The sequence below is a fragment of the Furipterus horrens genome, unplaced genomic scaffold, assembly GCF_987537825.1.
Source record: "Furipterus horrens unplaced genomic scaffold, mFurHor1.1.pri manual_scaffold_11, whole genome shotgun sequence".
NCBI classification, from domain to species: Eukaryota; Metazoa; Chordata; class Mammalia; order Chiroptera; family Furipteridae; genus Furipterus; species Furipterus horrens.
This window is the reverse complement of record NW_028327181.1, coordinates 16,536,369-16,563,621: the sequence shown is the minus strand read 5'-3', so window position 1 is coordinate 16,563,621 and position 27,253 is coordinate 16,536,369. Positions and strand designations below refer to the sequence as shown.

The window sequence follows — 27,253 nt, the reverse complement described above, 5'->3', positions numbered from 1 at the left end:
AACAGAGTACTGTCTGGCCCACAAAACAGAGTATTAGCTGGCCCAACAAAACAAATCTTAACAAACTTAACTGAAATCATACTAAGTCTTGCTCTCTGGTCAAAGTGAAATAGGAAACCAATACTAGAAAGATACTGGAAAATTCCAAATATTAGGACTCAACACATTTCTAAAAAAATCTCTGGGTCAAAAAGAAAGTCTTAAAGGAAATTAGAAAACATTTTTTTAAAGATTTTATTTATTTACTTTTAGAAAAAGGGGAAGGGAGGGAGAAAGAGAGGGAGAGAAGCATCAATGTGTGGTTGCCTCTTGCATGTACCCAACTGGGGACCTGGCCCACAACCCAGGCATGTGCCCTGACTGGGAATCAAACCTGCAACCTTTAGGTTCACAGGCCAGCACTCAATCCACTGAGCCACACCAGCCGGGACCAGAAAACATTTTTTTTTTACTTAATAAGAACAGAATCATAAAATATTAAAATTGGTGGAATGCAGTTAAAGCAGTGCTTAAAGGAAACTTTACAGCAGTAAATGCTTATCTTAGAAAAAAGGGAAGGTCTCAAATCAATAATCCTGGCTCGCACCTTAAGAAACGAGAAAAAGAAGAGCAAATTAAAACCAAACTTTGCACAAGTGAGGTAATAAAGATAGGAGCAGATATGAAGGGACTTGAAAACAGAAAAACAAAAATATCAATAAATGGAAAACTGGGTTATGTGAAAAGACTGATAAAATTGATATAGCTCTCACCAGGCTGACCAAAAACAAAAGGCTAAAAACACATATTACCAATAACAGGACTGAAAGAGGGGCTATTGCTACAGACCCTGTAGAAATTAAAATTATAATAATGAAATACTTCAAATGACTCTATGCCCATAAATTTGACAACATACAGCGTAGGATAAAAGAAGGTTTACAATTATTCATATGGAAAATAATACAAGAACTGATAAGACTACAAGAATAAACTCTGTGTTTCACGTACTCACCACTGTAAACCTATTTTTGCCCCACCCTGTATTTGAAATGGACCAATTTCTTGAAAGTCACAAACTACCAAAACACATCCAAAAAGGAACTGATAACCTAAATAGTCTTATATCTACTTAAAAACTTGAATTCAAAGTTTAAAAGTCTCCAACAAAGGAAACTCCAGTCCCTGATGATTGCACTGGAGAGTTTTACCAAACATTTCAGGAAGAAATAATACCAATTCTACACATCTCTTTTAGAAAATAAAAGAGGATAAAATATTTCCCAACTCCTTTTGTGAGGGTATTACCTTGAACCAGAAACAGAAACAGAAAGACATTAAACAAAAGAAAACTAGAGACCAATATTCCCTCGTAAACACAGATGCAAAAATCATCAACAAAATATTAGCAAATCAAGCCCTGGCCACTGTGGCTCAGTTGGTTGGGCATTATCCCACAAACTGAAAGACCATCGGTTTCATTCCCAATCAGGACACATGCCTAGGTTGCATGTTCAGTCCCTGGTCATGTCACGTACAGAAGGCAACCAACTGATATTTCTCTCTCACATCAATGTTCCTCTCCTTGTCTTTCTCCCTCCCTTCCCCTCTCTCTAAAATCAATAAGCATGTCCTCAGGTGAGGGTAAAATTTAAAAAATTAGCAAATTGAACCCTGCAATATATCAAGGGTGGTATTAATTTGAGGAATGCATATGGCTGGTTCAAAATTCAAAAGTCACTCTATACAACTCAACAAAATAACAAACTAAAAAAAATAGAGAAAAATGATTTGACAAACTTCAACATCTATTAATGATAAAAATGCTCAGAAAACTAGGAATAGTAAAGAACTTCCTTAACCTGATAAAGGACATCTACAAATAACCTACAGCTAACATCGCACTTAATGGTTAAAGATCAAATGCTTTGCCCCTAAGATCAGAAATGAGACAAGGATGTCCAGTGTCACAACTGCTTTCCAATGTCATACCAGAAGCCCTAGACAATGCAGTCAAATGTTTTAGAAAGGAAGGAATAAAGCTGTCTCTGTTTACAGATGACTGCAGAGAAAATCCCATGTAATCTACATAAAAGCTCCTAGAATTAATAAATATATTTAGTAAGGTTGCAGGATATATGAACGAGAGCCATAAGTAAAACCATACAACTTTTAGGAGAAAATCTTTGTGACTTTGGGTTACGTAGAGTTCTTACGTAAGCTATCAGATACACAACCCGTATGACAAAAGCTGATATATTGGACTTCATCAGAATTAAAAATGTTTGCTCTGTAAAAGACACTGATAAGAGAAAGAAAAAACAAACCATCAACTGGGAGAAAATACTTGCAAACAGAGGACGCTATGAAGGGGCAGATGGTATATGGGTCATCACTGTACTTTCTCCTCAGTTTTGCTGTGAATCTAAAACTGCTCCTAAAAACTAAAGTCTTAATAAAGAAAAAAGTCAATCTGGGCATTTTCTTTAGACATGCACTTCTGTTATTTACCATAATCTTCGGCTCTCATGTACTTGTTCCTCATGTCCTGCTGCTGATGCACATAGGTCTTCCAGGTCTGGAACATCAAATTGTACAAGTAATATCTGAGAAGCCAAAAACAAAATAATAATAATAAATGGCATTTCTTTAAAAGAAAACAATTCCTAATCCAATATACCCAGTCTATACTCAGGAGAAATTACCATGAACATTTCTGATCCAAAAAAATATCTATATGCTAAACTAAAATTTCATTTCCTATAATCACGGTGAAACCTACTGTCCTTGACAGTGTTGTTCTCCACACCTTATAGTGTCACTGAAGATAAAAAGACTTGACTTTTCCAAGAATAACTTCACCTTCAGCATCCACAAAGCATGTTTGGAATGACAGTCGCATCTTAGTTAACTTAATATCTACAGTATGTAAAACATTACTTCTCCATTGCACTAAAACATGATCAGTGGCACTTTTGTTCTTCCTCTTTTCCTTCTCAATGCATACCCTAGGTACATTCAGACCATCAGTCCCTCCATATTTTCACCGCCCCATTTCCTAAAACTTAATTTCATAGTCCACCAGATTAGAATTATTCAATGTATCTATTTTGTCTCAAATATATAAATCAAAACCCCTACAACAAAGAATCTGAATAAGAAGTGATTACAATAAGAGTAAACACCATTTTAAACACACAATGTACAAGATTTATTTGGTATATATTTTCCCCTATAATCAGTATAAATTAAAACAACTTATGTTAAAGAACAGAATATTCTCAGAATTAAAAACTAGATAGACGTGAAAGTCAAGGAGAAAACTCTATTCGAATCACTAACATGGCCAATACATAATGGTTATTTGAATTAGAGGAGAGTCTCTGTGTGTGTGCTCACATGCATATGTGCTTGGGTTTAATTTAGGATTTTAATCTTGTTTTCCAAAAAAACTTGAAGAAAAACAGAAAATGATTCAGAACTTTTTTCTCTTTGACCATAAACATGCCAAATAATTATCTGATAATATGTGTCAGTAAACTTGAAGTAACATAAATGAAACCTGACCTGTAGTGACAGTCAGCTCGAACACAGAGTTTCCACTCTCGATGGAACACCCACCATTCTTCTTTCCATTCTTCAAAGACCTTCCGTAGTATTCTTTGCTTATAGTAAATCCTAGGGTAAGGGAAGGGAAATCAGAGATATATGATGATATTGAAACTGATAACTATTCCCAAATCAGTTTCATACTGCCATTGCTTTCTCATAGGAAAGTGTGGCTCATTATTTTATAACACCAAAATAAGTTACAAATAGACATATTTAACTTCTTCAGCTTAACAATAACCCACAGCCTTCGGACCAACTCATATTTAACTTTTTCAAATCAAAACCGTAGAGCTACTTAAACTGGAAATGAGGCCTAAAATTTCACAGTATAGATTTTACCAATTTACTTTTACTTGTTAAAGTAAAGTAAAATAAAAACCGGACTTTTTAAATACCATAAGTGAGTTTTGAGAACTATTCTCAAATCCTGGTCAGGGCACATACAAGAATCAACAATGAATGCATCAATAGTAGGACAACAAATCAATGTTTCTCTCTCTTTTCTTTCTTTCCTTCCTTCCTTCCTTTCTTTCTTCCTTCCTTCCTTTTTCCCTCCCTCCCTCCCTCCCTCCCTCTGTTACTCTCATTCTCTCTAAAATCAATAAATAGATACATAATTTTTTTAAGAACGCAAATTGAAAACCACCACCCCATCACAAACTTCTAATCAATGGAAACACAGTATCAGAACTCTGATTCCGGTAGATGGTTAAGAGAACAAATATCCTCACTCTCTCATTTTATAATTTGTGAAACTGAGGCCCAGAGCCACAACTTATTCCCAGTTCAAACAATTAGATAGGGTCTGAGTTAAAACCAAAACTCAGGTCTCCTAAAGTCCAGTTCAGTATTCTTTCCCCTGTACACGGCCACCCCTAAAGACCAAAAGAAAAAGAAAAAAAAAGAGAAAGTAAAGCAGTGTTGCAAACATCAGTCAATGGCTAGCCCAACACCCCCTGACAAAACTCTGCTTCCTCGTGGACATCACTGCAGAGGCTGGAGAGAAAGGTTTCTTTCCCAGGCTCTTCTGCATCAAAAGGTGGCCGGTGGCAGAGTTCTGGCTAATGAGGCAGAAGCAGAACGCAGCAGGGGGTTTCCAGGAACGGTCTGCTTTTGTCATAAAGACATAGATGGAACTGATACCACCATTTCCCCTCCATCCTGTGTAAGGCTAGAACAGTCACCTTGTAATTATGCGGTGTCATCTCTGAGGACAAAGGGCCAATATGCTCAGGATGGTGAACTCTATAGAATGGTACTAGAAGCCTAAGTCTTTGATGGCATCACTCAACAGCTGAACCAATACCAGCCTCCAGACGGCTTCTGAGAAAAAGCAAATCCCAATTTGTTTAAGCCAATGCCAGACTTTCTTAGAATCAAACGCATTCCTGACTAATACAATCACCATTTCCCAAATACTTGGAATATAAATAGGTATTATTTGAAAAGAGATTTCCAGTTAAATATGGGTCAAATATAAGTTAAACAAGATTAAGTAGGTAAAGGATTTGGGAAGATGGTAGAGGTGGGAACATTTTTCAATCTCTGAATCCCTATAAAACACACAGAGCAGCCATGTAGCAAAACCAAAAACTCATGGCTCAATTACAACAAAAATGGATGACAAGATAGCCCCATGAATCCAAAATGCAAGCAGGTGAGTACAAACCACCCACAGTCTTAAGACCTGCACACTATTAACATTTGCATAGAAAAAAAATGGAGCAATGAAGTGGCATTGTAATAAAAGTTATGTAATAAGTTATGTGAATGTGGTCTCTCCCTCTTAGCAAACTAGCACAAATTTCTTCTTTCTTCTTCACAAGTTCATGGACAGAAGCTTTGTTCTTACCATACATCTTAGCAAGCTCAGCATACTCTCCCCTCCGCCCTTCTTTATTAAGTCTAGAATTTTCACCTTTTCACTTAAAGGGAGCACTTTTCGCTTCTCTTTGGCATATCCGAACTGCCAGAATCACTAGTCTGTCACTTTGGGGCCATTATTAAGTAAAGTAAGGGTAACTTGAACACTAGCACTGTGATACCACAACAGTTGATCTGACAACTGAGATGCCACTGAGTGGCTAACAGGACAAGCAACATATATCACATGGATACATTGGACAAAGAGATGATTCACTTTCTAGGTGGGAGAGAGTGGGACAGTCCGAGCTTTCATCACACTACTCAGAATGGCGTGCAATTTAAAAGTTATAGATTGTTTATCCCCGGAATTTTCCATTTAATATTTTCGGATCATAGTTGACCACAGGTAACTGAAACTGCAGATTAGGGAGACTAGTGTATATTATATTCTTAGGGAAGCCCTTAAAAGAAAAATAAGAGTATATAACTTCTAAGCTAACAGGGGGAAAATAAAATACTTAACTGAATTAAAAAACAAAAACAAAAAAAAACAAGAGACTTCCAATAATAGCAAACTAGGTAATTCAGATCAATTCTCCAACTGAAAAGAAGAAAAGCAAGACAAATAAATATTATTCCAGTGCATTAAAGAGCTACCAAGGCAGTGAAGAAGAACAGGGCCAAGGTGCAGCAGAAAAAGGGAAAGCAGAGGTGAACTATGCCAAACACCTGCAACGGGGATGGGCCATTGCCACATTGGGAGCTTCCCTCGACACAAAGGAGATGGGAACAGTAAGGTCCCCCTGACAACATATACAAAGAAAAGATTTCAGAGAACACACACAAGCCAAATTTGCTTGAGAGATCTTGAATCAAGAAACCTTGGGAAATGTTCCAGCTTAGGAAAGCCAGACTCAGAAAAATAAAACAGGAAAGGTGGTAGTAAGGGGAGAGGGAAGGGGGTAAGAACCTATAACATTTGTTTTTAAAAAATGCTTACATTCTCAACGGTTGCCAATTGTCCCTCTGACATAACCTATATCCGCCCCTTCTCTACACCACATTACTTACTATTGCAGTGTTCCTGACCCCTGGGGCTCCCCTTGCATCCATTCTAGATGCTGCAGCTGAACTACCAACCAAAATCCAACACTGAATGGCAGCTTATACAAAGTGAAGCTGTGGCACAAGGACTTTCTTTTGACTAAAATTTCATTCCCATTGCCAGTGCCAACTTTTTCCCTAGATCAAGTGAATCTGTCTATCTTGCTAGTGCCCTTAAAGAGCTCATTTAATTCTGGGAAAATACTTTTTTAAGAGAGACTATTAGCTAGCCTGGTTTACTTACGATTCCTTCATACACTCATTTAGCCAAACTAATATGTGTGAAATTACCATTTCATTATATGCCTGCTGGAGGCTAGGGGAGGGGCATGGAAGGAATGTTACACATGCCACAATAAAGGTTATATATGGGCTTAAAAAAAACAAAACACAATGAACTCAGCATAAGTTTGGTGTTCTGAGATAATACTACCTGGCTTTAGAGGGAAATACTCTTCCAAAAGTTTTTCGAATCCACAAATACAAAAACTTCCTGGTCACACATCTGAAAGAAGAAAAGAAAGGATATACACATTTTAAAACTCCCTTTGGCTTATTTCATCAGTTTCCTGGATAAGAAGGGGAAACTTTAAGGTCCCAGGGGGAAAGAGGTGCTAGTATGAGTCAAAAGGTGAATCATAGCTAATCGTGCATCAAACAAGAGCATAGGATGGGACAGGTTTATAAAACGAAAATCAAGCAGATTTTTATTTTTTTAAATACTTTCAATATAATGTATTGTCAATGAAGACCTCAGAGTTAAGGAAAAGGAAGGACATGATAAAGCTTTTGTTTGTATTATTCTTCCTACCTAAAACGCCTGGCGAATGCCCAGTTACCCATCAAGGCTCATCTTCAATGCTTACTCCTGTGTGAAGCCTTCCTGGACCTTCCTCAACCCAAACAGAGTGAGTAACTTAGTACTCGAAGCACTCTGTTCCATTACGCAAACATTATGACACCAAATCAGTTATCAGTTCGCAGGGTGCCCATTTTCCGTCTGCCCTGAGAGCCCTTGAGAGCAGGAACTGCGTCTTACAGTATCCTCAGAGGCTAGCACAGTCCTGGTACACACACAAAAACGTGACTTGCCTTGGCCAGTTAATCTGCAGGTTTGGTTTGGAATATGCTCCTCTTCCTCCTGCCCTTTCTCTGGCTTATTCTTACATTATCCTTCAGGCTTTGGTTTACACTCCACTTCCTGCAGGAAGTCCCTGCTGGCTACACTAGTGTGGCTGGTCCCTGCCACATGAACCACACCCTCTCCTTTCATTGTACTTATCAGACTTTGCTGTTGTGATTGGTTAACAGTCTGTCAAGCATACCTGAATTTAACCTTTCAAGAGGTCAAGGACAAGGAATGTCTTATTCACCTTGTACGCAGAGCATCTAGCACAACACCGGGCCAAGTAGGCACATGCTATATTTTATTGAATGCATGAATGGAACCCTTTGATGGTCCAAATCAAGAGAAACAGAAAATGATCATTTTTCTTAGACCATGTTTAGACTTTTTTTCTGGAAGACTCCTTATAGTTTACACATTGTCAGGTACAACTAAAGAATGTGAATGGAAACACTCAATGACAGATTTTTATGTCTGCAGAGTCCTAAACTATTTCCTTTTCTCCTGAACATTTCACCATCAAGATGTCCAACTAATAGAGATAGGCAAATAAAAATCATCCCTTAATTTTAACCAAGATAGGAGAACAACGGAAAAGTCACTGCAGGCAGGTGACCCCCCCCCCATGCTCACCTGAGGCGCAATTTTCTTAACTGACCCCTCTGGGTCCGAGCATGATACTGCACTGGCTGACTGGAACCAGGTACCTCACCCCGGATCCCAGAGAAGGCAGACGACTTCTTGTTGGACAGTATCTTTGGAGAATAAAGTTTCTTAACTGCACCATCCCTAAAAGACCTTACATTTGAGGCATACGGGGGAAAAGACAGAATCAAATTATCTCTGCATTGATGCAAATGCCTTTTAACATACAAACAAAATTAAATACATAAACTCATTGAAGCAGGGTGGTGATAACTATGCTTCAAGGACAATGAGCAGCCCAATCTGACAGAAATACCTGCCAGCCACAGGAGGTGGGTACTGCTGAGTTGGCTCTAGGAAAAAGCTACAGGGCTTGTGGATACCCTGGAATCATTAATGCTAACATTTGAACGTGTCATTTTTAAGGCTAATCATTTACAAATTAAAAACATTCTTTTCTATAAAAACAATTAGGAATTATTTTCAGATAATGTGACTTTCATATCAATATGAAACTATACACTTTCATTAAAAACTAATTTTTTTATTTTTAATCCCATTTTAGAAATATTGAGGTTGCATTATGGGGATGAACTCATGACTTTAAAGAAATATATGGCAGAGCTCACCTGCAGGAAATAACCTAAAAGCAATGACATCCCATTAGCAGTGAGCGTACCTAGGGCTTAAATATTGCTTATCAAGTACCATTCCCTACTAAAAGGAACCAGGGCTCCCTGGAGATATGATTTTCAGGTCTGGTATGAGGAAAATACAATATAAACCTAGAATATCTTTTTCGGTCAGAAAATAAAGAAGTGTTCAAAGAATGACAGGGGCATGTCAAAAAGACACAGAAGCCTCGCCCTGGCTGCTGTGGCTCAGTGGATTAAGCATCAGCCTGAAAACCAAAAGGTCGCTGGTCAGGGCATAGACCTGGGTCAAGGGCCAGATCCCCATTTGGGGGCATGTGAGAGGCAACTAGTCAATGTTTCTCTTTCTTTCTCTCTCCCTCCCTTCCCCTCCCTCTAAAAATAAATAAAATCTTTTAAAAAAGAAAAGACACAGAGTCAAATCTAGGACAATCTGAATAATAATAGGTGAAAACCCACTAAATAAACTAGAAATCCATAAATCCACATTGATATAAATACATACACATACATACATAAATACATATATGTGGGAGAATGGAAAAGCTCTACTTTGCAGTAGAATGCGAACTCATAAACTTAGAAGGAAATCAGAAAAATCATCATTTAGGAACTATCAAAGTAATAACTGATTCAGATAAGAATCATCAATGGACGCAAAAACAAGCGGGTGCTAGTTTGATGAGGAACAGGACATTGATGTAGTTTCAAAAAGTATTCCCCCACAAAATACTTCATCACTTTATAGTGGAGAAACCTGGCAAATACCATCTCAACCAAGGGATAGAAGTTAATATCAATGGTAATGGGACTTAGTCAGTATGATGTGGCTCCTGATAATGACCATCTTCTTTTTCTTAAATAAGTCCCTTTAACATTTTCTGTAATAATGGCTTGGTTGTGATGAACTCCATGCTTTACCTTGGCCTGGTGGTGATGAACTCCATACTTCCCCTTGTCTGTAAAGTACTTTATCTTCCCTTCCATTCTAAATGATAGCTTTGCTGGATAGAGCAATATTGGTTTCAGATCCTTGCTTTTCATCAGTTTGATACTTCTTGCCAGTATCAAAGTTTCTTATGAAAAATTAGCTCTGTCTTATGGAAGTCCTTTGTAGGTAACTCTGCTTTTCTCCTGCTGCTTATAGGATTCTCTCTTTATCTTTAACCTTGGGCACTTAAATTATGATGTGTCTTGGAGTGGGCCTCTTTGCATCCATTTTCCATCTCTGTTTCCTGGACTTGCATGTCTATTTCCTTCACCAAATTAGGGAAGTTTTCTTTCATTATTTTTTTCAAATAGATTTCCAATTTCTTGTTCTTTCTCTTCTCCGTCTGGCAGCCCTGTGATGCAAATGTTGGACCTCTTCAAGTTATCCCAGAGGCTGCTTATACTATCCTCATTTTTTGGATTCTTTTCTTCTTGTTGTTGTTCCGATTGGTTGTTTTTTGCTTCCTAACTTTCCACATAATTGATCTGACTCTCAGCTTCATCCACTCTGCTGTTTCTCTGTAAATTGTTCTTTATATCAATCAGTATATCCTTTGTTTCTGACTGGACCTTTTTTATGCTATTGAGGTCTTCATTAGGTTCCCCGAGCATCCTTATAACCAGTGTTTTGAACTCTGCATCTAAGAGATTGCTTATTTCCATTTCTGGAGTTTTGATCTGTTCTTTCATCTGGCCCATGTTTCTTTGTCTCGTTTTGGCAGCCTCCTTGTGTTTGTTTTTGTGTATTAGGCAGAGCTGCTTTGATTCCATGTCTTGCTAGTGTTGCCTAATGTAGTAGGTGTCCTATAGGGTTCACTGGCACAGCCTCCCCTATCACCCAATACGAGTACTCAAGGTTCGTCCTTTGTGTGGCTGAGTATATCCTCCTCTTGTAGTTGAGCCTTGGTTACAGTTGGCAGATAAATGGGAGAAATTTACGAGGCCAGTCAGCTGCAAGGATTGCCTGTGACCACTTACCACCAACCTCCACCCTCCATGGAGGATCAACTGTGCAGGGGCAGGGTGGTAGAGCTCCAGCGTGGTCTGTAGCTGTCCACTGGGTGCACTGGCCCTGGGGTTTCCTGGGTGGTGCAGGCCAAGGTCAGGCCCCACCTGTTCTGCCCGGGGCCACCCTGACTGAGCTATAAAGCAATCTGAGATGGCTGTTAGTTGTTCTGGGCTTGGAGATCCCAGGTGAAGCCAAGCTGTGAATCTGGGCTGGCTGCTATAGTGCTATATATTTTTCCAGAGTGTAGGTAGCCCACTTTTTTCTTGGTATCTTCATAGAAGAGTCTCAATGACTCAATAATTCTCAGTGTCACAGTGCTCAAGGCTTGAGTAAAATGTTTTCTCCTAACGCAGTTGGCTTGAATGCCTTCTTCCAGGGCCAGAAGGGCTGCCTCTTTACAGACAGCATTGATCTCTGCTCCCAAATACGTGTCCATTTGGAGAATGAGTTCATCCAGAAGAATGTCCTGACTGATTGGCAAAGAGTGAAACTGCTGGTTAAATATTTCCCTTCTTGTTGCTGCATCTGGTAAAGGCACATACACAATTCTATCGATTCTTCCAGGCCACATCACAACCTTGGGCAGTTAGTAGCTGCCAAAACTGTCACATCCTTTAACTGTTCAATTCATTTCCTTGGGAGCTGAGCCAAAACATGGTCAGCTCTATGTATTCCCAGCATCTGAAGAACTACCTCTTTCAACCACTAAAGCAACCAATTCATCAAAGAAGATAATGGAAGGAGACACCACTCTTGCTTTTCCAAAGATCTCTCTAACCACTCTTTCAGATTCACCAACATATTTATTAATTAATGCAGGTCCCTTTACAGATAGGAAATTCAGTCCACTCTCACTGGCCAAAGTATTTGCAATTATTGTTTTAGAGCATCCAGGTGGCCCACACAGAACTCCTTCAGGTGGCTAAACACCCATTTGGGTGAGACTCTGGATGTTTCAAGGGCCATTTCATAGCTTGTTTCAATTTTGGTCTGATATTTTCCAGTCCTATATCTGACCAGGATACAACTGGGCCATCAATTGCAACCTCCCTCATGGCACTGGGCCTGATGTCATTCATCCCCTGTAAGAAATCATTCAGAATAATCTTCACCAACCCAGCCACCTTGCAGTCAAGGAGGTTAGGCTGTTTCTTCAGGACTCTCTAAAAAGCATAGAAACCTGTCACACTGCAGCGCTTCCCTGTGTGCCATGGGCTCTAAGAGAAGATGGTCCCGTCTGTCTTATTCACTAGGGTAGCCCTGGCACCCAGTGCAAGGTCTGGCTCAATAAATGAATCAAAATCAAAACATTAACAATGAATGTTCCCCCCCCCCCCCCACACACACACACAAAAAAACAGTTTTTGACTATAACATAAGGTATGAAATTATTTGGATATGAAACCCAAAAATCAACAACAAAAATTCTTTACCCAAATTTCATTATCTCACCATTCATGATTTAGGAAAAAAACTTGTTTTTCTTATTTACTATTTTCACACACAAAATATTTACAGATTTTTATATGAGCCATAATATCAGGTATCTCTTTTGTAAAAGCCCATTACTCACCTGGAGTCAACCTTCCTCTTCATTCTCGCACTTAATCCCTTTTTGATGGAAAGTCAACCAGTGGCTTGGTATACACTTCTTATTGAGCAGATTCTTCATGAATCAAAGCCTTTTATCTTCTCTTCTAACTATAAGAAAAAGGGGAATAAAAGAGAAAGTTATCTGAAGCGTCTTAGGAGCCACATTTCTTAAGAGCTACATACCAGCTCCTACTCTCCTACCCTTCCTTTTTTTAAATTATATTTTATTGATTATGCTATCACAATTGTTCCAGTTTTTCCCCGTTGCCGCTCTCCACCCAGTGTACCCCACTCCCTCAGGCAGTCCCCACACCATCGTTGAAGTCCATGGGTCATGTGTATAAGTTCTTTTGGCTACTCCATTTCCTATATTGCACTTCACATCTCATTGCTATTCTGGAACTACCTTATGTACTTCTTAATCCCCTCCCCTCTTCACCCATTCTCCTATACTCCCCTCCCATCTGGCAACCATCAAAACACTCCCCATATCCATGATTCTGTCTGTTGTTCTTATTTGCTTAGTTGGTTTTTTTAATTCAATTATTGATAGAAATGTATTCTTTGCCATTTTATGGTTCATAACTTTGATCTTCTTCTTTTTCTTAAATAAGTCCCTTTAACATTTCATATAATGGTCTGGTTATGATGAACTCCTTCAGTTTTTTCTTGTCTGGGAAGTTCTTTATCTGCCCTTTGATTCTAAATGATAGCTTTGCTGGGTAGGGCAATCTTGGCTGTAGGTCCTTACTTTTCATGACTTTGAATATTTCTGGTCAATCCCTTCTAGCCTGCAAAATTTCATTTGAGAAATCAGCTGACAGTCTTATGGGAATTCCCCTATGTAACAGACAGTCCATGAAAAACAAAGCTTATTAGGTGTGGACTCCCAGTTAAATAAATAGATTGCCCTCCTAAGATGACAGTAAAGAATAAAAGGGTATACAAGAGCCGGAAGAGATCATAGGAAACGAAAAAATTTCCACAAACTTTTGCAAGAAAGTGTAAAAAAGAAAATTAGCTGACCTAACAAATTTGAGGAAGTAAAAACTGACAGCATGGGGTACCAAAGAGAAGCCAGCCAAGAGAATCTCAGAAGACTTCAGAAGTAAAAGAAAGAAGTAAATGCTCCCAGAACTGAAGCCACAGGCCACCACCACAAATAAGAGGATGGAATGAAAGTCTATATGGTGAGCATTTGGGGCCCTTGGTCTTCTTCTCAACCTGACCTCGCAAGTACAGCAGTCCCTCTCTATATCGCGGTTCACTTATCATGGCCTCACTGTACGCGGGATTTTAAAAAATACTGTATTTAATTATTTATCGCGGATTTTCCGCTATATCACGGGATTTTGCAGTACTGTATATGTATGTTGTTAAAGTTACATAGGTTTAAGAGTGTAGAATAAATGTAAGGTTCCTACTTCGCGGGTGGGGGTGGTCTAGAACATAATACTTACGATAAGTGAGAGAATACTGTATACAGCTGTCCAGAATAGGTAAATCTAGAGTCAGAAAGTAAACTAGTGACTACCAAGAGGTTGGAGGATTGAAGGGAAACGGGTAGTGAGTAACAGGTGAGTGACTATTAACATTCTTTTTTGGGCGATGAAAATGTTCAAAAATTGATAAAGGTGACAGTTGCATAACTATGTGAATATACCAAAAACCACTAATTGGACACTTTAAATGGGTAAATTGTATAGTATGTGAATTATATCTCAATAAAGTTAGAAGAAAAAGAGGAGGAGGAGGAGGTAGAGGAAGAAATAGAAGTAGGAGCTACAGGAGAATGTGCTCCAAAAGCCACAGAAGCAAATCAAGAAATAAATTAAGGGGGCCAGGGCAACAGGGAATTCGACATAAGAGAATAGCAAAAAGAAGTAAATCCATGCCCTGGCTGGTGCAGATCAGTTGATTGAGTGCCCATGCAAACCAAAGCATCACCAGTTGATTCCAAGTCAGGGTACATGCCTGGGTTGCGGGCCAGGTCCCCAGATGGGGGCGTGTGAGAGGCAACCGCACATTGATGTTTCTCTCCCTCTCTCTCTCCCTCCCTTCCCATCTCTCTAAAAATAAATAAATAAATTTTTTTAAAAAAAGGTATATCACTGGATAGGCGTGGAAAAAAGTCCCTGGGTTAGAACTAGGTACAGCAGGCACAGAGCCACCGGATCAGAATAGAACAGAGGAGGAAGTTCTCCGGGAAAAAGATGAATCTGATGGTTTTGAGAGTACGCAAAAATTACTGAGAGCCACATAGGAAATATTGAAAAAAATAAATTTAGTGGTTTGTGCATGAATACTAGGCAAATGAAAAAAAATAAGACAATTAACTATTAATTCTCAGAAAAACATGATGGGATGTACAGGAAGAGTTTCAGTACTCTACTTGGTTCAGCAGTGAATATTTATTATATAATGTAAACATTCCGAACAGCTGAAATGAGGGAAGGAAAACTGTGAGCCAACTAATTATCTCCCATGAATAAGTCAACACTCAACGTGTAAAATTAACATACCACAGGTGAAAGCAATATCACCTTTAAGGCTATTTACTTCCAATTTATATGTAACATCAAGGAGAAACAGCTAGAAGAAAGGAAACTTAACTGGGGTATGGGGGCTATTTTCTATGATAAACTTTTAATATTAGTTTTTTAAAATTATGTGTTAATTTGTAAAATATAAATGGAAAGTATCTTTAAAAAGTTTCTACGCTATTTTGCAGCTTCTGTCTGAGAAATGAACAGTCCTCTAAAGAAAAAGCAGAATAATAAATTTATATCTTAAACCCCAGAATAGGTTTCAACTACTTCCAAAAAGCCTTCCCTGATACTCGCAAATCTCATACTTTCATGGCACTTAGGCGGACACCACGCAATCCAAATGTAGAAATTACACTCAAAATAACATTTAGGGGGGGTGGGCGCGGTGGGAGCGTGCGGTGCAGCTCTCCAGCCCAGGTGGTAGCTATAGCCTGCGTGAAGGGTGTAGCAGGCGAGGCCGCAAGGCTACACTGCACCTACTCCACCCCGACTGCCACCTGGCGAGTCTCCCCAGGTCTGGTTCCTCGTGAAGCCCAGGCTTCCGCTTTATTTAAAAAATAATAACAATAATAACATTTAAGGAGTAGGTACTCTGTGGTAGGTATAGTACTGAGCACTTTTCATTAATTATCTGCTTTTTAATACGACTACCCTAACAGGGGTGGCAATTTAATTTTATAAACGAAGTGTTCAAGGTCACTAGCTAAGTGATAGAGCTGGGACCGGTACTCAGGTCCTTAACACCATTCATTCAACAAATTCACTATACATCTACACAGAGGTTAACAAGGAACCTGAATGGTCTCCCAGCAAATAAAACGAAGCTTTAATCTCCTACAGAGGGGGAAGCTAAATCTGAACGCTGTTTGCCCAGTTGGCCCCTAGGGGCGCAGATGGGGCCCCTGAGGTCTGTTTAACCATCCCCTCGCCCAGCACACAGCAGGGGTCCAGAAACCCCAAGTCGGATCCACTCACATTAAAGAGCCTTGCACGGACGCAGGCACTGACACCGGCCTGCAGCGCACTAGAGACACAGGAGGATGTGCCGCCCCCGGGCCAGGATACAAGACACTGACAAGAAGAAGCACCCCGTGAAACGACGCGAGCGCAGTGCTCGACAAGGACAGGTTCAGGCAGCCGTCCTGCGCGCTCTTTTCACGTCTCCTCCACTCCCCAACCAGCCCTGGAGGTAGGCAGCATCACCTGCATTTCTAGAGGAGGAAGCGGAGGCTGCCACAGGACAGTAACCCGTACCGCTCGGCGGAGCAAACCTGCACTGGCAGCTACGCTCCTGGCCCGAGAGGCTGAGTCTCTAAGAAGCTGGGGACCGTCAGACCAGGCCTCATACCTGGGGAAGTCAAGCCCTTCCTACTCGTGCCGATTACCCTCGGAGCGCGCGTGGCCCCCGCAGGCCAGCCCCTCCCGCGCTTCAGCTCAGAGGTCTCGCGCCGGCCCCGCCCACGTCTCCACGGCAACGCGGCGTGCGTGAGGGACGCCCCGCCTGGGGCCCAGGAGTTCGCGCAGTCTCAGTTCGGCACGGGACACACCTCCCTGTGGCAGTCTTGGGAGCGCCCGTAGGGGAAGTTGGCGCGGAGATGGGCGGGTAAACGCATCCTCTGGGGAGCGCTAAGGAGGGCTGTCAGCCTCCTTGGCTCGCTATCTTCTTTCTGAGTTCAGCTTCCTACAGCTGCTCTTGAACAAGAGAAGTGGAAGCGGTTTCGGAGCGGATTCCCAAGTTACGCTTCGCGCGGCAAGCACTTGGCTCCCCGTGATTCCCAAAGAGCGCAAAGCGGCCCCTAAGGCATAGTGCGCGCGCATGCGTAGACCAGGAGATTGTCGCTCTGGACTGGCAGTTGGGGGAGCGTCGTTCAGCAGCCCCGTAATTAAAATTATTCCAGGCTGATATCTGCTAACTCCTTACTTTAAAATGTAGTTAATAAGCACTAGTTGTTAGTAAGTACTTGTTAAATTTTAAGTTTGGGGTCCATGCTGCTCATTTTTTAACTTTTCATTCATCTTCCTTACTGTTATTTACTTATTTTTAGAGAAGGGGGAGGGAGGAAGAGAAACATCCATACACCCCTCCACCCCCAACCCAGGCATGTGCCCTAACCAAACGGGGACCTTTCGGTTTGCAGGCCAGCGCTCAATCCACTGAGCCACACCAGCCAGGGCCCTACACTGATCATCTTTTAAAAACAGGGGTAAGTGAGGTATTTTTATATGCTTTTCTCCTGTGCTTTGTAAAACATTGCTTGAAAGCACATGAGATGTCTGGTGGAGAGAGCAAAGGCTAGCATTATGCATTGAAATTTTTGAAAGATTTTACGTTAAAAACAGGAAAAATAACTTGGGTGTCTCAGGATTAGAATATAAGGTAATTTGCTATAAGGTAATTTGCATTTTTGCTCTATTTTCTATGTAAATTTTTGTAATTTAAAGTGCTTAAAAGGAGAAGTTCCACTTTACCGGGACACAGGAGCCAATCTTTCAGAGACGACTCTTACCTGAAGATTATGCAACGAAGCAATTTTAAAATAAGTGAGTTTCAAAGTCCTAGTTACCACTGTAATATTTACTTACTGTAAAATTAGTCATATAAGTACTTTACACAAATTATGACAGATCCAAGATAATAAATAAGTATGCTTTCTAAATGACTTGCTCTGGTGCTTTCTGTCATGTGCATTTACCACATCAGCTTTGACTAATTTAGGAAAGAATGAAAGGCATTTCCACTTGAGTTATAATGAAAATAGTTCTGTCAAGAAAGATTAGAACATAACAGTATAGAATAATAGCTAGGGCAGCAGCACTTACATGATTTCAGGTCTTATTTTAAGTACTTTACATATATATAAAATCAAAGACCTAGTGCCAGAAGAGGATCTAGGCTCTGAAAATACTTTGTTCTGTGGTCTTCCACAAGTCCCTTAGTAAGCTTTTAATAGTCCTTAATGTGAGTACATGGTAGCACAACTGAAAAGTTATATTCTATTTTCTTAGAACTAAGAATTATCCTTGGAACAAGAAAAACTGAAGAGGAAAAAAAACCATTTAGGTTGGTGCAGGACAGTTGAAGTATAATCCCAACTTTGAGATAAGGTTGCTCTCAAATTTTCTAGGTTTTTAATATTTTCATTTGCTTCTCTACTGTGCTTAGACTGCAAATTTCCCCAACTGACTGTACCTTGAGACCCCTTAGGTCAAAATTTGAACTAACAATTTGAAACTAAACCAAAACCTTACGAATATTTAGTAAGCAACTAGAATTAAATCATTTCTCTTACTCAAGTAATTTCCCACACTGATATTTGAAAATTCATTATTAGCTGCAAAAAGAAGCACTTAGAATTATAAATTATCCTTCCTGCCAAAGAAAATAACATTCAAAAGCTACAGTGAACCATTTGGAGAGCTAATGCCTCAGGAGTGTCAGCACTTTCTTGAAATATTTTTTCCTTGATCCAAGTCGTGGTTGCATGTGTGTTTGCCTTGTGAAAACATTAGCTAAGCCCTTAGAATTTGTATACTTTTCTGTGTGTATGTAATTCTTCAATAAATATTCATTTTTATAACATGCTACAATGAAACAAGTATTTTCAAGTATCTAGCTTTTGCATAGCACAGGTAAATGTAGTTTACAGATGCCCTCCTTTAATAAATTATTACCTTTATTTCTAATAATTGGTTTCTTTCACAAGGACAAATTGAGACTCAGAAAGAGGTAAATTAAGACCAAGATTCCATAAGACATTAAAGAAGAGCCTAGTGGAAGAGTACATCCTAACTAGTATAGACCAGAGCACCTAGGAAATTAGCTCCAGGCCAAGCCAATAATTACCATGGTAAATTGCCTTGAATAGATTTCACATGTGGCTTTTGGTAATTTTAAAATATGCTCAAGAATTCTTTTAACACTCCCCTTGAGTCCCCTCTCTAAAACATGGGCCAGCTTTAAGTGATTCCTACCTAAAGAACAGAATGTGGCATGTGGCAGCACAGACCTTGCATGATCTCAAGGCTAGGTTAGAAAAGAAAATTCAGCAACTGTCTGACTCTCTTGTTCTCTTTGGATACTTGCCCTCAGAATCCAGCCACCATCTTATGAGGACGCTCAGGCCACAGAGGGACACCATGTGTATGTAAGTGTTTCAGCCAACAGTTCCAATGGTCCCAGCTAGCAGCCAACTTAACCATGTAAGTGAGCCATTATATGGCCCTAGCCCCCAGCTTTTCACTGCCCCAGCTAATTCTGAATGAAGCAGAGACCAACCAACTGTCCCAGTTAGAACCAGCTGAAATTGCAGATTTGGATGCAAAATGTTGAGTTAAACCACTGAATTTGGGGATGGCTTGTTACAGAGTAATAAATAACCAACAGTATTTTTAATATATGTCTAATTCCCACTACACGTTTAAAAAGTAGATACTGCTATCTCTTTTTGACCTGAGTAAACAGGTCCAGAAAGGTGAAATGACTAGCTTGGGTTTCACACTAAGTAGCAGAGATCAAGATTTAAGAACTTCTCCATTACTCCATAATGGCTAGGGGATTAGACCATTTTTCCAATATCAGGAAAAACCTGGATTCCAAAAGCAGCTTGTTTTTCTTTTTTTTTAATAATAAAAACCACCACTGTTTGATCACCTATAATGTGTCTCTGTATAGGCTTAAAAAAAATCAGCTTTATGGAGGTTGTATGAGGCCTTTACCCACCTTATCCAATGTAATGTTGACAACAGCCTTGTGAATGGGTTATCATCATCCCAATTTTACTGATGAGAAAACCAAGGCTAAGAATAAATAAGCGGGCCTTGCAGATATCACAGCCCAGGAGATTCCCATGCCCAACCACAGTCAACCCACTATGTTCTTCAACATCGTTGCCAACAGTGAGCCCTTGGGCCACATCTTCTAGCTGTTTGCAGACAGTTCCAAAGACAGCAGAAATTTTTCATGCTGTGAGTAATGGAGAGAAAGCATTGGGTTATAAAGGTTCCAGCTTTCATAGAATTATTCCGGAATTATGTGCCAGGGTAGTGACTTCACACGCCACCATGGCACAGGTGGCAAGTCCACCTATGAGAGAAATGTGACGATGAGGATTTCGTTCTGAAGCATATGGGTCCTGGCATCTTGTCCACGGCAAATGCTGGACCCAGCACAAACGGTTCCCAGTTGTTCATCTGCACGGCCAAGACTGAGTGGCTAGATGAAAGACACATGGAGGTTGTGGTAGCCATGGAGCACTATGGGTCCAGGAATAGCAAGACCAGTAAGATCACTGAGGACAACTCATAAATTTGACTTGTGTTTCATCTGAATCGTTAGACCATTCCTTCTGTAGCTCAGGAGAGCACCACTTCATCCCCACCTGCTTGGAATGTTCTATTATAATCTTTGTGCTCTCGCCACAGTTCATTAGGTTCCATATTTTCCTTACCCCTTCCAAGTCTAGCTGGATTGCAGTTAAGTTTATGATTATGAAATAAAAACTAAACAACTGTCCAAAAAAAGAATAAATAAATTATCTAATTCTCCACAGCCAGCTGGGTGTGGTAGAGCTGGGATGCAAACTCAACCCACTTGCAAATATTTCCCTCTGCCTCTTGCCTACCAGAGAAAATATAGTGTGTAAGAAACACACTTTATTCAGTATTACAGAGAAAAAGGAAAACGTTTTCATAATTGTTTTCTCTGTTGCCAAAAATCATAGGAAGGAAATTTAGTGTTCACTCAATATCCTCCCTGATTTCACAAGTGAAAGTTGAGCTCAAAGAAAGTAGGCCCCTTCAAAGAAATGGACACTCCTACCCATAGCCTTTCAGAGAAAAATTACAATTCCTTCCACAGCTATGTGTCATTTCACACAAACCCTGGACGACCGGTCCCACAGGACAGAACCAGAAGCTTGTAATAATCTTGCAAAGCAGGCTCACAGGTGATCTCAGCCAAACCTTTCGTGAGCGCTCCTTCTCCGCACAGTAGCTACTCAGTGCTCATATAATGGGAGACCCTTTAGGGTCTCAGCACGGAGTACTAAGCGCTTCACGTTCGCCATCTCATTTTCACCCCAACACACTCGTACTTCCCCTTCCTGGTCAGACTTCGGGTTATGCGCGGGAAGAAACATTTCAACGAATTTATCAGTGGCCTTTAGCTCAATCAAAAGCAATCGTGTCAAGTTTGCCTAGTAATACAGCAACACGAAATTTCGTTTATTCCTCACAAATGTATACAGAGAGGCCGTTTTAGAAAGGAGTGAAGCTCCGAGAGCTTTGCCCAGATTACACCACTACAAAAGTGCTGAGGTTCGAGCCCACGCCCGGAAGGCTCAAAAACCCCCAGGGCGCCTCAGATTACCACAGCCTAAACCCCACGGTTCTTCGCGGGCGCCAACAGGGAAGACGCAGCGATCAACGTGCTCCCAGGTCTGCCGCAAGTCGCGAACCCAAGCCCACTTCGCGGGTGCCATCTCCTTCCCAGGAGAGCATCTAGTGAGGCTCGCGAGCTCCAAGCACCAGCCATCCCGTTCCGCCCCTCCCCGAAGCGCGTGGGAACGCGGCGATCTCTCAGGGGCTGCCCACGACGACCGCCTGTGCGCACCTGGGAGGGTTTCTGTCACTCCGGCCCGGCCAGCTACTGGCTGTCACCACCTCCTCATTCCCCCCGTCTCTTTCTCTCCGCTGCCTTGCGCTCGCAGGAGCTGGCGGCCGGGGAGCTAGCCGCGATGTTTCTCTTTTCCTCCAGGCACCGCCGCGGCCACCTCACATCCGGGATCGCGGCGGCGAAGGCGGTGCCGGGGCCGGTGCGTGGAGGGAGTTACTGTATTAAGGGGGAGAGGGGTCGGAGAGGAGGGACGGAGGGCTGGGCCGCGCTTACGGCGGCTGAAGAGAGACAGCCTGAACGGGTGAGGGCGGGGGCGAGAGCGAGAGCGAAGGCCGCGCAGAGAAGCCCTTAAACGAGTGCTGGCGGCGGAAAGGGGAGCCGCGGCTTAGGTGAAGGGCCGCCGAGCGGCGGAGGCACAGAGTAAGGGCCCGGGGACGGCGGCGTGGGGGTCCCGGCGCCGTGCTCTAGGGCCCGCAAAAAAGGGGCGCCGGCGCGCTGCTCCAGGGTGGCGTGCGTGAGCGCGAACGCCGGGGCGCGCGCGCGGGGGGCGGGCTGGGACGCGAGGCCAGCGGGGCTGCAGGCGGGCAGGGGACAGGCAGGCTGGCTGGCGGCCCCGAGCCGCCGGGCCGGACGGAGGCGGGCCTGCGCTGGCTCCAGCTCGGAGCGCCCGGGCCGGGGGCTTCGGTCTCCCCGCTCCCTCCCGCCCGCCTCCACTTGTGAGTACTGCCCCCGCCCTTCCTCCAAAGGAGGCCGCTGGGCCGGGGCCTGCGCGAGAGGCCGGGGGTTGGGGTCGCGGCCGGGGGAAGGTCAGTTTCGGAGCTGAAGCCGGTGCTCGCCTCTTCCTTCCTACCGGCGCCCCTGACATGGCTACAGGTGCGGCCGGCTGGGCGAGGGGCGCTCGGGCTCCGTTCCCAGTCCCTGGCCCCCGGATAACGAGGGGCAGCTGGCGCCGTCCATCGGCAAGTGACAGGCACTTTACTACAGCCCGACTTCCCGGATCTCCGGCCCCGACCACTCTCCTACCTGCCCCATTCCGGGAAACTTTGCCACTACTGTCTGAAACTGTCCCCATGGGTAGCAGCCACTAATCTTGGTCTCTTTTTGTAGTAAAGCTGCTTAAAGGCTGTATGCTGATTTGGTCACCTTCCACTTCTGCTTTCCTTACCCTTTTTATGTTTAGAGCACTTTATTTACTAGAAGAGATAACTAAGTACCAGTGGTTCTATTTCCAGCTGGGTTCTGGTTTATAGTTTAAATGTTGGATGAAGGGTTGTTTCTTAATGGTAGGCATTTTCAGAGAGAAGAGTTCCAGTTTCTTAAACAGGCAGGACTTCTGAAACTTATTGTTTTCTATGACAGTTTTGTGCTGATTTATCTTTTAGGTGCAAAGAATTGTAGACCGAGGAACCATGGATAGGAGAAGTGCGGGTGATACAGAAAATGGAGATGCTTTCCTTGACTTGAAGAAGCAACTGGTCTCCAAATCCCCCCATCGCTATACAAAAGTAGGCTTTGTTACTAATTAGTTTCTTCATAAAGGTGGTGAGGTTGCTAACATTGTGTAGGTATTTTCATTAGCACTATCAAAAGTGGTGGTCTCATTCTGCTTCACTATATGGACTAATGTTAACGAGAGTGTTGCTTTGAACTTTTTTTCTGAAAGTGTCAATACCCAGAGTTTAGAATTTGTTTCTAAGTAGCTTTCAGGTGAAGGGAATGTTGGCTTCGATCCCATATGAATTTGTGAATCAGTATATGTTAGCACACAAAACCTGTAACAGCTGGTATGTTGTTGACTTACATGCTATAGAGGAAGGATTCCAGCTCTGAGATGCCCCACAGAACCAGAGTCCTCTGTTTTGATGTTTACTTAAGAGATGAATATCGCAAAGGAATGCTGTTTGGTGCATTCTAGGTACTTGGCTAAGGTCACCAGATTTCTTGTTTTTTATTTTCATTACAAATTGAATATGGATTCACAAAAGTAAGACTTTAATTATATTTCCTGTAGCTAAAAACTTGTGATTTTAAACGCTCATACAGATATCTTCTTTTTCCAGGGAGGTGCAGATCACCTCAGTGTCGTATATTTATTGAAGCTATTGCTTCAGTATCTTGTTGGCTACTGAGTGTTTCTGAAGAGGTTGACAGGACTCAGTGATGAATTCATTTCTGGTTCCTTGAAATGTATTGGGCTGGAATACATAAAATGTGCTTGGGACTGTTGAAAGTATTATGCCCTATTTGGGCTCATATCTGTATTTTCTTGGTATAGATCCAGTCAAGAACTCGGATGTGGTTATTGTCCCTGGCTTCCCAGGATACTGATTGGTTAATATTTTTAAGTTGGACCTTGTTTGTGTACTGGTGCTGTTACCTACTTGATAAAGTGTCAAATGCTATCAGAGTAATATTCATTTTTAGCATTAAAAATATAACTTCTCTGGAGGGGGGCAGATAGTGTTTTCAGGTGTAAAAAGGTTCTTGGTTAATTGCTATCTTAATATAGTCTGTTTTGGCATAACAATGTGAGTTGATAGAAAGTATTTTACTTCTTCATTCAGGTTTGATCTTCCCTAATGTAGTTCCTCTCAAACCTGAGAGTGCTTGTGTTGTGTTCCACAACTTAAATTTATTACCTAGAATGTTGACAGGTGAATTCTGAATGGAGAAAAGCTTATTAAATGATAGGAAACTGATTCAAACTACTTTTTGAATAAAGTTTTTGAATAAAGTTCTGACTGGTACTCTACTTACAGAATTACTTTCACAGGCTGACCTGAGGATAGCATGTATATTTCATCTTAATGTATTTTCATCTTTATGATAAAATCATTTTTAGAAGGATATTATTGGACTCTCAGGATAGAACATATGCATGTCTACAGTAAAGATTAAGGAGCTCAATATTGCCCATTTCTTATAGTCCAGCCTTAGAATTCTGTTATACTTGGATAAGTGTGCCTAAAGTGGTTAAGTAAAGCATTTTTAGGTTAATGACTTAGATTTCTTCTCTACAAAATTTAGTTGGAAATAACCTTACCTTCCTCTCCATTCAAGAGTATTTAGTTAATGGCCGTTTTAGGATTGTGTTAGGCAGTGTTAATGTAGTGCTTTCATATATGTGTGTTACTCAGTGCCAGTAATTTTATGTGAGACTTGAGGCAAACTAAACCTTTCTTCTTTTGAAGAAAGCTTGAAACAGGCCTGAGTTCTGAGTACTATAATAAATAATTAGTTCCACAACTGGAATAATGTTGGCGCCTACTTATTCTTTATATACTGAATTCAAACAATTGGAATAAATAAAGCATTTAGCAATATTTCTGCCACTTAAAGTTCATGAGCTAGAAAGTTTAGAAGCAGTAGAAGAAAATTGTCTTCAGTGATTTTCATAAGTGATATATTTTGTGAAAACTTGTAAATGTGAAAGGTCACAAAAACGCACAGGCCACGTGAGAGGCTTCTTAACCTTTGACCCTTTTTAGTTTAGCATTCAGTTTTATGGAATAACATTGATAGTCTGTTCAGAATTTGAGGACTTTTTTCCATGAAGGTGAAGGAATTAAGTGTTTTTTAGGGTAACATACCAGAGTTGCCCTGTGTGGGGACATCCTTTAGTCCAGCTTGCTTCTCAAACATTAACATGTTGGAGATCACCTGATCACTTGCTGAGGTGTGAACTCTTGATTGTTAAGTCAGAGGTGGGCTTGAAAATTCGGTTTTTTTAACCAGCCCCCAGGTGGTGCCCATACTGCTGTTCCACTGACCATATGTGGAGTAGCTAGGCTTTAGTATTCTTTGAAGAACCTGATATATGGTGTTGATGTTGTTACGCAACTCAGAATGCGTGGTTACTCCTCCGGGTTCAGTTGGTATCCATTGTGCTTCAATGAATATTTCAGAAACTCAAGTTATACTCACACCGGGTACTTTCAGGACAACCCCTAAGCCTCAGCAATGATTAATGGGGTTGGTTATAAGTGGATTTATCATATGCACCTGTTATCCTGAGGGATTTGCGCTCTTAATTTATGAACCACTGAGGTCCATTTTGCCAGGTCAGATTCCAACTGTGTTTTGGTAGTACTTAAATATATTTATAAAGTGATTGCTTTATTTTGAAGGACTTTTAGAGGTTGTAGAGTGGGGTCTCACCTCAAAGTCATGGATTAAAAGTGGTTTAGACAGTAGTTTTCACAGTCTGGTCTTTGAACTAGCATTTAGCATCATCGGGTAACTTGTTAGAAATAGGAAAAGTGAAATCTCACATCCCGTTCCCAGGGGCATTGAATCAACTCTGCATTTAACAAGTCCTTCAGGGAATTCTGACACTTGATTCAAGTTTGAGAACCATTGATTTAGGAAACAGGCGGTAGTGATGCTTATTAGTGAGAAAACTTTGGGATTCATTCAACTTTTTTATCAGAGGCCCTTGTTTACCAGTTTTTGAGGTATACATAGTGCTTGCTATTCTATTAGTGATACTGTCTTCTGCTTGAAATACAGAATAAAAATGCTTTGGACTGTCCCATAATTCAAATCCATGTTTTTTTCCTTCAAGTAAACAGACTGATCTTAGATCCAGGAGTATACATACTTAGTGCTGTTTTTCCTTTGCTCCTGTATCTTGCCATGTACTCATTAAATGCTGCCATCTGCCAGTGTGACAGGAAATAAAAGCAAAGGACACGCAAAACATTCAGCTTGGTACAGACCAGTGTTAATCATGCATTTGAAATCTAAAGAGTAGGTATTGGATCACCTGAGCATTATTTCATGTGTGATCTTTATTGTCTTGACTTGTTATGAATTGGCACTATTTTAGCCATCAATTTCTGTAAGGACCTTTTAAAAGAGGCCACCCTAGCCCTGGCTGGTGTGGCTCAGTGGATTGAGCATCCACCTGTGAACCAAAGGGTCGCCAGTTTGATTCCCAGTCAAGGCACATGCCTGGGTTGTGGGCCAGGTCCCCAGTTGGGCAACCACACATTGATGTTTCTCTCCTTCTCTTTCTCTCTCTCTTTCCCTCTCTCTAAAAATATATAAATAAAATAAAATTTAAAAGAGGTCCACCCTAATTTGTGACTGATAGGCAGTTGATCACAGTGGTACAGCCATTTTTAGTCTTTGCTTTAAAACCATTAAGAAAATAGACAAGCAACTGAAGTGGACTGACTGGAGTAATGCTCCTAGCCTTAGAAAAAAATCAGTTGAGAGACCCGAAGTCAAGCACACTTCTGAGAAGAAAAAGGTAAATGTTATTTAAATCCTAAGTTGAAATCAGTAGTCATATGGTTGACTTTTCCTGTACAAAGGTCTCATTTGATAGCTTCATAGGGTTCTCTCATAAACTGAGTTGAGTAGTAACCTCTAAGAGGTGGCATTTCAGTGACACACTTAACTGCAAACTTCTTAAGCTAATGTAAAAACAGGGATATCTGTTTATATGGGAGAAGGCAGAATTATGGTATGAAAAATCATTATATAATCTTAATGTTTCAGCTGTCAGGA

General features: G+C 41.2%; 2 protein-coding genes and 1 long non-coding RNA gene across 7 annotated transcripts in view; 2 read left to right on the top strand and 1 right to left on the bottom strand.

Moving 5' to 3' along the window:
* Positions 1-16,642, bottom strand: part of SFI1 (SFI1 centrin binding protein) — a 55,921-nt gene extending 39,279 nt beyond the window's left edge. The window contains exons 1-6 of the mRNA XM_090291622.1: positions 16,475-16,642; positions 12,558-12,685; positions 8,321-8,485; positions 6,995-7,066; positions 3,547-3,657; positions 2,491-2,585 (exon numbers count right to left, since the gene is read on the bottom strand). Of these exons, the coding sequence (XP_090147748.1) occupies positions 2,491-2,585; positions 3,547-3,657; positions 6,995-7,066; positions 8,321-8,485; positions 12,558-12,580 (466 nt within the window). The 5' untranslated portion in view covers positions 12,581-12,685; positions 16,475-16,642. The remainder of the gene's footprint in view (positions 1-2,490; positions 2,586-3,546; positions 3,658-6,994; positions 7,067-8,320; positions 8,486-12,557; positions 12,686-16,474) is intronic.
* Positions 16,643-17,159: 517 nt separating this feature from the next.
* LOC149997054 (uncharacterized) lies at positions 17,160-20,339 on the top strand. Of its 2 annotated transcripts, none has more exons than XR_016514079.1 (4): positions 17,160-17,330; positions 17,569-17,667; positions 18,133-18,187; positions 19,217-20,339. It is a non-coding gene; the product is annotated as an uncharacterized LOC149997054 (long non-coding RNA). The 2 variants fall into 2 exon arrangements; XR_016514078.1 differs by having other exon boundaries at positions 18,831-20,339.
* A 1,645-nt stretch (positions 20,340-21,984) lies between these two features.
* The window catches only part of EIF4ENIF1 (eukaryotic translation initiation factor 4E nuclear import factor 1), a 46,883-nt gene continuing 41,614 nt past the window's right edge, over positions 21,985-27,253 (top strand). For 2 of the 4 annotated variants that reach the window (XM_090291389.1, XM_090291387.1), the window contains exons 1-2: positions 21,985-22,159; positions 23,122-23,244. In XM_090291389.1, coding sequence (XP_090147515.1) covers positions 23,149-23,244 — 96 coding nt within the window. In that variant the 5' untranslated portion in view covers positions 21,985-22,159; positions 23,122-23,148. Of the gene's footprint in view, positions 22,160-22,587; positions 22,699-23,121; positions 23,245-27,253 lie in introns of those variants that run through there. The other 2 variants (XM_090291388.1, XM_090291390.1) reach the window with 2 other exon arrangements.